This window comes from Platichthys flesus, chromosome 8 (assembly GCF_949316205.1).
Source record: "Platichthys flesus chromosome 8, fPlaFle2.1, whole genome shotgun sequence".
Lineage (NCBI taxonomy): Eukaryota > Metazoa > Chordata > Actinopteri > Pleuronectiformes > Pleuronectidae > Platichthys > Platichthys flesus.
The window spans coordinates 19532420-19546852 of NC_084952.1; the positions used below are offsets into that span (position 1 = coordinate 19532420).

General features: G+C 41.9%; 1 protein-coding gene across 1 annotated transcript in view; it reads left to right on the forward strand.

The window, feature by feature from the left end:
- The first annotated feature begins 1363 nt into the window (after positions 1–1363).
- The window catches only part of LOC133958357 (pro-neuregulin-2, membrane-bound isoform-like), a 49176-nt gene continuing 36106 nt past the window's right edge, over positions 1364–14433 (forward strand). Inside the window, exon 1 of the mRNA XM_062393103.1 lies at positions 1364–2068. Within this exon, the coding sequence (XP_062249087.1) occupies positions 1657–2068 (412 nt within the window). The 5' untranslated portion in view covers positions 1364–1656. The remainder of the gene's footprint in view (positions 2069–14433) is intronic.

Here is a 14433-nt window from a genome sequence, read left to right on the forward strand (position 1 = left end):
ATGGCCACTTATACATTTTCTTTATCATCCCCGCCTATGGTGAAAGACCTGTCCATGTGTCCCCTATATGACATTATATTTCATCCCTTTCTCAGGATGGACAATGAAAGGCTTTCGACCTCTAGCGAAGGGCACACAGCTCCTGACAGGGAGGGAAAGGCGAAGCTTATGAATGGTTTGATTGATGGACAGAGAGATGGAGGCAGAGACTGGTTTGGTGATGGTGGGAGGAGGGGATACTTGTTGTCACCATAAAAAAGCCTCAGCATTTCTTGCAAAGCTCTGGAGAGATATTTTAAAAAGTGGGTTTATTAACTATAGCTGTGAGGGATTGGCAAAATGTTGGGGTAGAATGTGTTTCCACCATTACACCTGATGATTATGGTAACTGATGCTTCCACGTGTTGCCTGACAGCCGTTCAACTGAACAGTATCCCCAGGCAACATTAGTGAACTGCAATAACTCGCATAGCAGTGTGCAAAGTGTCAGGCTTGGGGTGTGCTCTTGCAGGGAGTGGATATATGTCTGGAGTCTGAAACTGCCTGCTCGCCTCGCCATGCTGAGGATTCCATTGAGAGAATTTCGCAGCGTTAGTCATCGCAACAACTATCCGCAGTGTGTGTAGTAGTCGCCTATAGCCTCTCTTGCACCTCTTGCATTGGAGATCCACAGTGGGCGCCTGTGCAGGGCTTGGCTACAGACGCACTCTCTGCTGCGTGTCTGTGCACTGCGTGCGTGTTCCCCCTCTCGCACCCACCCGCAGAGGTTTATACTCAGTCGGCCGGCATGCTCACACGCCGGTTGGGTCGGTGGTGGTGTGCAGGTGGGTGCCCGGGTCATTAGGGTGTTTGCGCAGGACGTGGCGAGCCGACGCCATTGACCGGGCAGGTGATGTTTGCTCACGTAAGTCGCTCGCGTTTGATGAGGGGCGCAGGAGGATGCGCGCTACTGTTGCATCGCCTCAACGGATAACCGCTGCTATCTCATCCTGTTCGTCTGTGCCGCCCCGGGGTTCTCTTCTTCGCTTCTTTTTTATTTTTTTTGCATACAGAATAGCGGATTTGCAGGAGAAGGACTGTTTTGACCAACACAAAAAAGTGGATAAAGGACCCGACCTTGCGTGTGCGTGGAGTGCGTATCGTTTCTTGTGACTTCCCTGTACGCGCAAGCTGCTTTTTCCCTTCCTGAGAGGCAATGCGCCCACCCATGCGATGCTAGCCTATTAGCTGGAGAGAGAGAGAGAGAGAGAGAGAGAGCGAGAGAGAGAGAGGGGGAGAGATAGAGAGAGGGAGAGGGAGAGAGAGAGACAGAGGTTTGAGGCTTGGATTCGAAGAGGAGGCTAATTTACGAGTCTTGTTTTGTCTTTCAGGAAAAGGGGAGATACGAGGGGGAGGGTGGTTGGTGAAGGAGAATGCAGCATTCACATTTTTAAGCATGCAGAAGCGTGCCGTTTCCGGTTCCTAGGCTGGTGTGTCCCCCCCATCCGAGGCCAGCAGCCGTATGGGGAAAGCAGCGGCAGACACAGATGGCATGGACACTTCCACAAGGTCTGCCGCTCTGCCCTGCCTGCTCTGCCGGAGCCCGTTCGCCGCCGTCTCTCTCTTCCAGCTCGCTCCGCCGCCCAGCAGCACTGCAGCACAGCACAGGCTGACGGCATGAGGCTTGATCCAGTACATTTCTCCATGCTGGTCATCGGGGTCTCCTTCGCCTGTTACGCCCCGAGTCTCAACTCCCTCCAGGACCAGGCGTACCGATCAACCGTGGTCATCGAGGGCGAGGTGCGCTCCTCCCCGGAGAACGTCTCCTCCCGGGAGCCCTACAGTGTGAATGTCAAAGTGCTGGACGTGTGGCCCGTCAACAGCGGCGGCCTCGAGAGGGAGCAGCTCGTGACCGTCGGGGACTTCGGTTCCGAGGCCCCGTGCACCACAGTGGAGAAGGACCACAGATATATATTTTTCATGGACCCGACCGCCGAGCCCTTGGTATTCAAGGCATCGTACGCCCCTGTGGACGCCAGCGAGCCGGAGCCGAAGAAGGATGTGGACAGAGTGTTGTGCGAGGACTGCGGTAAGTTTAAGGCTTCTCCGTGATACCTGCCATACACTCACACCGCACTATAAGGGCCACTGGAGCTTCCATGGTGGTGTAAGGAGACAGCCACTGCTCTCTGGCTGCGCGTGCATGTGTGTAGTCTATACAGTGTGGCAGCGTGCATACACATATGCATGCGCGCGAGCGATTGACACCTCCTCCATAACCCGGTCACCCATAATGAAATGAGAAGCGTGGCAGAAAATGTGTGTGTGCATGTCGTGTGAATGGAAGTGTGTGAGGAGGAGGAGAGAGAGAGCGGAATATGTTAAATCTAAGTTAAAGTAGAGGTTAAGCTACAGCAGGTTCCCCCTGATGACCTGACAAGCTTCCGGCACCGGTGAAACTCCACTGTAGCCTAGATTCCAGCAAGATCTGCATGATCACATCATTACACAGAGGGAGCCTGCATGTGGAGACGTAAGGTGGAACACAGGCGAAGCTCCAGGCAGCTGTTCCCGTGTGTATGTGTGTGTGTGTGTGTGTCACAGAGAAAATGAGAGGGTTAGTCCATAATGTGACAGTCAGTATCAGATGTCAGATGTGCTGTTGCTTTTTTATCCGATTTTTTACTGTACCTTGAAAGTACCAGTGTTGACTGCAGTGACAGTCTGTGGGTGGGGGTAATAGTTCAAATCTCCCGACTTGTTGCCAATTTCCATCATGGATCTCTCAAACTTTTGTTCTTGCCTACACCAGAAACTCCTGTGTCGCCTCAATATTACACAATTCTCCGAGATGAGAGTATGCAGCAGCTGGACAGGTCAAAGTACCGTCTTTATGTATTCCCTTCTTTCCTGACAGCGAAAAAGACCTGACCTGACCTCTTTTCTTTCCAAAGGTCTTTCAGAATCAGGGACAACTCCTCATATGAACAATGCGCTTGGAAACTGTGATTCATGCACATTGTTCATTATTTAATCAGCTAATTGCAAAGGTTCCCAGATCTCTTACTTTACTCTCAAAATGACAATGCTGACATTTTGGCCACTAATATCCACATCCTCTCCAGCATTTCAAATGTTTCACTGCTTTCAAGACAATGTAACTTAATTTGCAGCATCTCCTACGGTGTTTGAAGCGCCTGGGTGAAGAAATACAGAAAATACAAGTTTCCTCTGCTGCACAGACGAGAGAATGATGAGATTTTAACTGTGTCAATGCATTTCTCATGTATAAACTATAATTCAATAGCCTCCCAGTCAAACAACTGGAGTTTATCCTGTTTGTAAAAAAAATGTGAGGAGAAAAACCCATTGAAACTATGTGATAATAAAAGCCCAAAGCTCATATTTAATTTTTGAACATTTCAAATCAACATAATTTCCACCTGAGAGTCAACAGTGTTAAGAGAGCATCAAATCTTTTGAAGAAACAACTCAGACATCTTAGCAAAGGGCTCATCCAGCATTTGAGCTACCAATGCGATCTATTTATACCTCTGTGACATGCTAAAATGAGCAAGTCATTTATTTATGACAGTGCTGTCGCAATCAGGCTACTGTTTAAAACACATTTACCAGGCAGGGATACGAGTTCAGCAGAGGAGATACCCGCAATCTGAACGGATTTATTCCACATTCACATCTCTCACACACAGAGATGCAGGGAGAAACACAACCTAATTAGACACTTCAGAATCCGGCTTAACATGTTACGTGGCAACCAGAGGCCTCTGAAATGCCCACAGCATCATGATAACACCATTGTCTCCTCCTTTAAGACAATGTCTAATCTAATGTAATGTCCAGATATAGTCATGCTGTTAAAGTAACACTTCTCCCAAATTAATACTTTTCTTCATGTGGTTCTACTATGCTGAAGTTGAGTAGGTTTAGTAGGTTTTAGTAACAAAAGCAAACGAATAAAAAAGCATTTTAGCTCTCTTCAGCTTAATGTATTGACTTGTATGTTTAGAACATGTCACACACATACATGTTCAGTAAAGTCGTTTAAAACAACCAACCCCCTGTAACTGTCTATGACCCAAGACTCCTGCTGAGCTGTCACTTACTCTCTGTCTCTTCTCATTGTGTGGATACAGTCTGAGTGAATGAGCAATGACCTAGTAGGAATCCTGGCCAGTGAAGAGTTCAATTTCAGGCAACAGTAACTGCAGCACACAGATTGGCTGGCAAGAGGTGTGTCAGCAGACACACACCCTGAGCCGAGCCAATTGAATACCAAATTCAACACAGCCAGCCAATCACATCCAAGCTGTTGGAAAACCCACCCCAAAATTACATTTTGTCAAAAGCAAAATGTAATTTAAGTGTTGCTTAAAGCTATGTGGCTGATGTTAAACTTTCTTCATGCACAACCCAGCAGAGCTTTTCAAACTTATCTGGCTTTATTTCACAATTTGCTTTCTACTTACTGGTATATATAAATCCCAACATTTTGAACTTATAATTTAAAGTAGGAAGTAGTAGCCCCTTAAGAGATTATTTAATCAATCAATTAAATCGTATTTGTATAGCCCATACGCAGGGAATGTAGAATCCTCAGCGAGAGCCAGATGTGAGGGATCCCTATCCCAGGACTGACAGGAGTGCAATAGATGCTACGATTACAATCTTTACGGCATCGATTAGAAGAAACACCTTTTAGCACAAGGAAAAGGTGTGTCAATGTTTAAATTATTCATAAATAGGAAAATGTTTCATAGAAATTAAGGGAGCAGCAATCACAATTGAAATGGAGGTTCCACCACAACGATGCATAATCCACCACCACGATCCACAATCAGCTTCCACCATGATCATGATCCGCCATTACGATCCATCACCACTGTCCATGATCATGATCCATGATCACGATCCACAATCAATCATCACGATCCACGATCAACTTCCACTATGATCACGATACACTATAACAATGTTTGTTTCAAGATCCACCGTCAGGATCTATGGTCCACGGTCACTATCTATGACCCACTATTATTATTACCACTTCCTTTGTTTATTCTGGTAAAAAATTAGTATAGCTTTACTGACGCTACCATTAGCTAGTCAGTTTTACTAGATTTGTTAAGTGTTCATTTGAATTGGTATAAGCAACTAAAGAGAAGCTGCTATAGTTTGTCAACCAACCCGTCTGACCTGCTAAATTTCTGATGAAGATCTTTTCTTTATGTTTCTGGGCCGAATGAAATCAGCATTGTTCACAGTGACACAGACAATAAAGCTACGTATTGTTGCTGTTTGAGACTGTTTTAGACAACAAATTATTCACTGTCTTGAGATTTAATAAAGACTTTTTCCTGGTAAATATTGATATTTACATTAAGCTACAGTCATAGCAACAGACCTGCTGCTATGAGTGAAATTATGAGACAGTTAATCTTTTTCACACTATAAAAGATAGCAGAGCTAGTTTCCATCTTCCAAAAGCAAAGCCAATGTTGATTAAATGGTGAGAGTGGCCAGGTTCCCTCTTTCTGTTTATGTTATTGAGTTGGCCGTAGCTGCTCCATAGCTCCATCCCCCAACCCACGCCTCTGACCACAACACAAGACTCAGCTCTTGTGGGGCATATTTAATGGCAGCTGATGCATCTCATCAGATGTGATTTAGGTAAAGCAATGAAGTAGTTATGTCTTAACCAGCATTCAAGCTGATAAGAGTTGAGTAGTATTTATCTACTGAGCTCAACTGGCTTTCACTGCATTCCCTCAATACTCCCTTCCCGTTTAACTCTGAGAGAATGTTAATACTACATCATTCAGATGTGAACCACAATGTTTAACTGTCTATGTCACAAACCTATTTCTGACACATCTCAAAGTAAAAGCACTCCAGCGTTTCGCTTTTTCAATCCATTTATTTATTCTGACGGGGCTTTGATATCAAAAGAACGGGTTAGGGAAGATGCATGTCTTCATACCGTATAGTCCTGGTGTTTATTTAAGTACATAAGTGACTTGTGTTTGGAGGAAATGCAGCAGGTAAACCAGCAGCTCCACCGCCAGTAGCACGCACGTGTGAACAAACCGACACACAGCTGATCTGCGCCCCAACTGCAGCCTGTGAGACCAGAGAGTTCTGGGATCTACAAGAATACTGAAAAAAAGCTGTTTTCAAACAAAAACGTAGTAATACGGATGTAATCAAAGTGTGTTGACTGCTCAAACATACTTAAAGGATAAGAAAATAAAGTCTTCTTCTTCTTCTTCTTCTTTTTCTTCTTCTTCTTCTTCTTCTTCTTCTTCTTCTTCTTCTTCTTCTTCTTCTTCTTCTTCTTCTTCTTCTTCTTCTTCTTCTTCTTCTTCTTCTTCTTCTTCTTCTTCCTCTTCTTCTTCTCTGTTAAAAAGTAAAAAAATCTTACATCCCAGCATAACTTAAGTGTTCTCTGATCATTGCTGAGATGCCTTTTGAGACACATTTGACAGTTTCTTCCTAAAATAACTTTATCTGATGCCCTAACATGCTCCTGTCACTGATGCTGTGTGTCGTGCTGCATACTTCAGCTCTCATGCTCTCTTTCTCCCTCGCTCTCTCTCTGTTCTGCTGTAGGTGACTGTAGCTGAAACATGTAGTTCAACTTATGCCCGGCCGCCTGTCAGTCGCCAGCCACACAGAGCATGAGAGAAACACAGACATAGAGAGAAAGAGGGAGTAATCGATCTTTAGCTTTGAGATTAGGAATAGAGGCCGCCCTAACGCATACTGTAAAACTTCCAGTAATAGCCGGGGCCTTTTTTCCCCTCATTGAGTTCTAGGATAGTTTTATTGTATCTAGAAAGCCTAAAAATGGATTTACTGCTATTCGGCAAAATACTCTTGTGCTACCTCCCTCTAATTTAAAATTATCCTGCTCTTTGTGCAGGTTTCTCTAGCAGCATTACAAAAATAGCTCAACATATTAGGATTTTTTCCCCCCAAGTGAGTTTTGGATGATCAGCATCAATCCTGTATCAGACTGGAACTGGCTGCAGGCTAACAATGTAAGGTGGTTCGCCTTACTCAGCATGAAGACTGAAAGCAATGGGGATTTCCTAGCTCAAAGTCAAGAGTTCAAAAACTTACCGTTTAACCGCTCTAAAGCTCACGGATTGTTAGACTGTATCTCCTTTGTGCAACCCTTATATTCTGTCAACAGTTTGTTTATGACATTTATTCTGCTTCGGAAAGGGCTCTTTGCTTGGCCTGTGGTTATGCTGGTTGCAGCTTTCTCTCTGAAACTGTAAAAGTGACCTGCAGTAATTGAGCCTGAATCTTCACCGCCACTGCTGCACAAAGAGATGTTCACCTGTTATTTCAAAATGCGGTGAAGCTCGACTCAATATGAAGTACCTCGAACTGCAGAATCGGTTGTCGTTGCCTTGAATATGCGATTGTCGTCACACATTGATGAGTGCGAGCACCAAATTTGACACAGCACTCTCTTGGGATATCAACAAGTGTGAAGTCGAAAAGATGAACATTTCTTATGATACATATGCGTTCCACAGATAGACAGAAAGACGGACAGATTTCTGTTATAATGAGCCGTCAGTGAGAAAAATAGATTGTTTTATTTGTTTGCTTTGTGGGATGGCATGCTTATTCACTTTGTCCAGCTTTGTGTAGACCTCCGTTTCATGATTAAATGCCAACCTAGGCTAACCATGTCTTGTCAGCACTGGTATTCAAATAAGACGGGTATCAATATTGTCTCACTTTCTGAAAGAAAGTGAAGGAGCATACTTCCAAAATTATGGAACTGTATCTTTGAAATTACCATTTAAGGTCATTACTGTCTATGACATTGATCTCAGAACCCTCACAATGCTCAATGCTTGTTTTTGCTAAAAGAGAATAGATGCACTTAAATATGAGATTGCCTGCTAAATCTGTTAAGTACTCTTTGTATGCGGAGTGTAATTATGGGTCGCACATGCATGTGAAACTAGATTGACGCAATAACATAATACTTTGTTTGCATGTGTGTGAAACATCAGCAGTATAACTTCTCGGAGCGTGCACTGCTGTCTCTCAGCTCAGCCTTACGTTGGTGTGTACAGCAGCTGGAGGGCAGAACCACTGTGGCATTGATCTCCAAATCCCAGAATTAGGAGATTTTCTTTGCCCAGGGGCAACACATAAAAACAACAGGAAACATATCCTCGGCCACACCCTTGAATAAATCGTTAAGCCATTCCGGTGAAGTCACTCTTTCATTATGGTTTTCTGTGGTGTCACCACATTCAGGTCTGTAGTGAACCGTGGTCAGGGTAGGTTGTAGAGAAGTAACTTCTCTGTAGGGGCTGTAGATTTCCCAGCTTCCTCTCTGCGATAGGGCTGAGCGATGTCAATTTAATGCTCGTACAAGGAAATTTCAATGATATAACTTGAAAAGGGGACTGCATCTGTTTACATCCTCCTCTCAGACCACTGTCTCTTGCAGCTCCAAATGCAGACTGATATTCCTGGGCTCAGGTACCAACTTGATGCAAGGGCAGTTCAATGATCAAAATACTCAACATATTCATGTAGAAATAAAGATACATAAAATATTTATTTATTTCACTGTAAAGGCCATGTTTTTAGCCTAAATGTGTCTGTAGCTTCCTCATCTCATCTCACGAGAATTTGTAAGTTTCACCAGAACTTGTAAGCAGTAACTAGGATAAGGATATTAAGGCTAAAAACATGGTGCAAATTTGTTTAGAGTTGAATTTGGATAACCCTGGCTCGCTGACTCTGTGTTAACTAGTTACCTCAACTGTATTGGATTTGGCTGCAACGCTGTTTACCCTTTAGACTCCAAAAGTGTTTTGTGGACTCAAACACTTCACCTGCATCATTAAAAATGATCTTTATTGAGTAATTGCAGCATTGTCCGCTACTAGCTTTCTAACTTGGTACGGTGGCGCCAATCTGTGCTTGGCAGCCCAACCTGACTTTAGCCAAACGTTAAGTATTCATTTTTTAAGCAATTTGTGTTTACAGAGCCAGAGAGTCCATTTTCTTATTGTATATCTCTCTCTATTTATATATATATATATATATATTCTTAAGAATTAAAGTCAATTGCTTTTTATGGGGGGTTATTATTTTCATGCTATAATATTACTATTATATCACAGTGGAATGAAATGTTGAAAAAAAATCTAAGATTTTCCCAACAAAGTTTTTTTTCATGACAGGTCAACTTATTTTAAACAAAGCATCTTTAGGTTGCTGAACATGTCTTTCATACCCAAGCAAAATTGGTAATTTACCATGAAATATCGATATTGAATCGAATTGGAGGTTGAAATCGAATCAAGACCTTGTGCATTGGAGTCGTATCAATTTGGTAAATCAGTGGCGATACCCCGCCCTAGATGGATAGTATAGGTATGAAAGAGGCTGTTCCCTGTTTTCAGTCTGCATGCAAAGCATTTGACAGTCTATTAGTATTCTTATTAGTGTTCTTCTATGTTGTTGTTTCTGGTAGTTGTTTTATTTTACTAGATAAATAGCTAGCAAGCACAGCTACCTACAGTATTTAGCATTTGACAGATTGCTAGCGTTTATCACTGCTCACTCTGTATAAAGTTAACGTACTTGGTCAAATAGTGCTCGGCGTAAAGTTATCATTCACTGTTAATAGACATTTAATGCACTACTATTTAAATTCTTAAACATTACCACAATATCAATAATTATTATGTACCATGGCTTAGTAGACTTTTCTACTGTGATGCATTCTTTAAAACTTGGAAAAATTCTCAACACTAAGTGCACTACACAAATTTCTAATTGCCCACCCAGTCTGAGCAGTGTAGACTCAGGCCTGATGGTGGGTAGACAATGAGTGAGTTTTTTTTATTTTTGGGTGTACTATCCCTTTAAACCAGAGCAGAGGTGAGACTTAGACTTATGAACATACTTTATGTTGACATGTGCATCCAGGGAGATTTACTGGTTGAATCAGCCGAGACTCTTATTGTGTGTGTGTATGTGTGTGTGGCAAAAGGTATCTGACTTGTCCGTCTCATCCTTTTCCCCTCTTTGTGGCGTTATCTGTGTCTATTTCCGTGTGTCTCTCTCGTGTTCCTGCCTCCTTTTGTCTCTCTCACTGTCCTTGTCTCCTCAAAGCATTATACCTCTGTACACATACACAACACACACACACACACACACACTAACACCGACACACACACACACAGAACCATGCCAGTTAGCTGTTGCTGTTGCTGCTGTGCTGCAGATGCCCCAGTGTGCTGTCATTAGCTGGGAGATCTGGAGCTGCTATAAATTATGCACACTGAATAACAGAAGGCTGAGGATTTCTCTCCTCTGCTGCCTCTATGTATATATATATATATATATATATATATATATATGGATGTGTGTGTTGGTGTGTGTGTTTGATTGTTCGTTTATGTTCTCCCAACATTATACTGATCAACTTTGCTTGTTGACGCGTGTGTATGTCTACTTTACTGCACTCTGTGCTTCAGCTTACTCACGACTGCGTGACTCTCGTACATGTCCTTCAGTTATGTAGCGTGTGTGAGAGAGAGTGTATATGTGTGTGTCCTCGCTTGTTAATAATGTATCAGCACTCATCTTTTCCAGCAGTCAGCCTTAGTAGAAAAGTCAGACACATGCTTCTTAAAGGGACAAGGCTGGTGCCACATGGCTCAGTTTGTGAATGAGAGAAGTCTTTGTATAACCCTGCTTTAGCACACATGCACGCACACACACACACACACACACACTCACACATGCAGATATATAGCACACACCACCCACACACTCATGCGGCTGCTGCTGCTGCTGCACACACCTTCCACAGTGCCTCAGCAAAGTGCCTGCTTCAGACAAGATGGATTTGACTGCTGCTCTCTCTGTTTTCAGTTATGATTTTTATTTCCACAGGATTAGTTTAGACATCAAATTCAGAATGAAATAATTATAAATGTTTTTGCCAGCAACTTGTCAGTTGTAAGTCCAGATAAAATATCTGAAAAACGACTGTTTTGATTAATCTGAGGCATCAGACTCTTTTCTTGGAAAGCTGTTTTCATCTTTGGCATTCCTCTCCATAAGTATCCCTGCTGTGCCAGAATGTAGGGTTTTGGCATGCAGTCAGTTACTGCCTGATATTCACAAAGTTGTAAAATGACATTTTCAACCGTCACTCTGGGTGCACTCTCGCCTTCTGATTGCTTTTGATCTAGGCAATGAACTCATGAAATCTGTTTCACATGAATGTTGATCAGTAAAACACTATGGCTGTTTAATGTGCATCTAAACACAACACATAGTTTGACTGAAACAGTGAAAAATACTCAACGCAGATATATTTTGGGCAAGTAATGGGTTAAAACATGCCTTTGGTTCTATAAAGCAGGCTATCTTTGGCTCACAAAGGTGGGCTATCTTTATCTCGCTTTTGTTGTGGAGATCTTTGATGGTGACAAGTAGAGTATTTTCATCTGTCTTCCAGATGTCCTCCTCTGCCTTCCTGGATGTTATCTTGGAACTATTATAGGTGTGCGGCTGATAGTTTTGTATTTATGAGACAGTATGTTCATGCCGGCATCTTTTTATGCCTCAGTGTGTGCACATCTTGAACCGCACAGAATTAGTTTGTATTTGTATTTTCCGAAGGAGACTTGTGCTCATTAATTGGGAAGATGTGGATATTTAATACTTTGCCCGATTCTAACATATTCAATGATATTTAAGCATTCCCTGTCAACACCCATCAAGATATAAACGTTATTTTATTAGTCTTGTTCTCAATTAAGTTACAAATCGAACAACTCTTAAGACTGATGTGGTCAAATTTCTATTTGGGTAAACTATTGTAGATTTGGTGCTGCATAGGACCAAAGCTCTAAAATTATAGCATACTATAACCATTTTCTAATTTACATCAGAAATAAATAATGTGGCTTTAAAGTAAAAGTACATGACATGCTCCTTTTTAGCCTGTAGACTAAAAATAAACTATTCTTCCAATCCCAGCTGACTTTGGGCAAGAGGCAGGGTACACCCTGGACAGGTCATCAGAGCATCACAGGGCCAACATACAGAGTCAAACCCTTCCTACAGTCCATTTAGAGTTTACGATTAACCTAAGTCCAACTAGCATGTCTTTGACTTGTGGGAGAGAGCCTTCGGTGCCTACACAGAAAAAAAACTGTCAACACCACCTGATCACCCTTCTGCCAGTTTATATATTTATATATAAAAAAAGACCAGAATCAAGATTACATTTAATCCAACTCTCAGTACTTTCCATTTTCTCCATCAAGTATGTGAGACTCCATAACATTCCTCTTGAATACCTGGGTCTTTTAACACAGCTTACAAATATATGATTTGTTTTTAAAAGCTCTGAATTACTCAGGACCCAGGACGATGGATGTGAGATCTACTAAAATGGGTCAGTCAAAAGTAACACATCAGTCAGCGTAATGCTGGAGCTCATTACTGGGTTTTTAATAGATTTTAGAAAACAATGTCACACAGATATAAGCAATATCAATATCTATTTGTGGATGAAATGTATGTAAAATATCACTGTATTGCCAGTTAATTATGCACAATTTCAGAATTTATTTTATATAAACCATTTGGCAGGTTATGTTCATATAGCTCTCAGGATTTTTGAAAACATTTACCCATTTCATTTATATACGGATAGTTAATTCAGTCATTATCTATTCGCTACTATGCGATTGAGGGGTGTGTGAATTGCTTGAGTCCACAAAAACTCTTTAGGAGTCTCAGGGGTCAACAGCGTTGCAGCCAAATCCAAAACAATTGAAGTAACTTCTGATTGATTCTTCAAACGTAAAAAGAAAAATATAATTTCCTCCATACTGCTCCTCTGGTGTCATTTAAGTGTCTGTACGCCCTGACATTGAAATTTGGCGCAATTTACACGTTTATATCTTAAATATCCTCTGATATCCTCCTCTGGAGCCACGCTCACCTTTTACACTGCACCTGCATGGAAGAATCGCTACTTCCAGTATTGGTCATTTAGGCAAACAATTTTTTGTAAATGACAGCGTTTCGTTTGGGTCCCCCAGTTACTTCACGTGTATTTGATATGGCTGCAATAGTGTTTACCTGTTTTGTGGACTCAAGTACGACTCACCCATCTTTCCATCGGCACAGTGGTGAGCAGATAATGAGTTAATTTAAATTTTACGATGAACTATCCCTTAACGATGAGAACATGCTTAGAGAACTCATTACAGAGGGTAACATAGCTCAAGGTGCATGTGACGATTTATTCTGCTGTATTCAGGGTCGTAGTCCTTCCTCACAGTGGCCCAGGACGTCAATACCTTTATTAACCTCATTCACTAAGGTCTACTGACTGTCTACATTAGTGTCAAACATTTATCTTCCATGTGTCTCCTGGAAACCAGCACATACTGTACATTTCAGCTTGGAGGACAGATTTGTACCTCCTCTGTTTGACTCAACGGTTAATCAGTATTTATATTATCTGTAATCATAATCATGTTGTAAAATAAGCCTGAGTTGTCCGAGATAGACTGTGCTGTACTGAAAAAGGAGGGTTGAGCGAGTGCCATGATCTATTCTCTTGTTCCACCATATCATTCCGACTTTCATAAATTATTACTGAAAGATGATCATTTTAATTAATTTTACAGTAGCTAACAATTGTAGCACCCCCAATTTCCTCTGAACCGGGTCGGGAGGAAGTCATAAGTCAAATAACTCAGTTCGTCTGTTCTTGAACTGTGTTACAAACCAGTCCTAAGCTAGATTTGAAAATTCACCATCTTATCAGCCTTAGGAAAATATATGGTCTTTTAATAAGAAAAAGAAAACAACAAAACACAGCTTATAACAGTTAAACACAATCAGCAGCAGTAAATGAGCACTCTATCCATAAAAACTTGGGCTCTCTCATAATATATCTTTTCTTTTGTGTGATTTATTGGAACAGAGGATCACAGGCTGAACAGCGGGAGGCAGTAATCAGTTTACTGATGTTACATTACAGGATTTATGTGAAATCAGCCTCAAATATCGAAACTGGACATCCTGTCACTGCTATTGGGTGCAGATTTAATCCTCAATAAACCTTTTTCAGTGCATTTCGTTCATTTGAGTGGATAGGAGAAAGCCAGTGGGACTTCAATGCACAGTAGTGCCAGTCACACAAACGGCCAAGAGGCTAGTGAGACTTCATTTTCCAGGAGACATTTCTGCTCCAGTGAACAAGAATGCAAACTAGAAATGAGTCGAACGCAAACATACGTACTGTACGACTGTACTAAGAGCATTTACCTTGAGATGAGCCTGTTACCGTCCACAGGTGATTCCTCTCTTTGCACAGTTAGTATTAGGGATGGGCATTCGATTAAATTG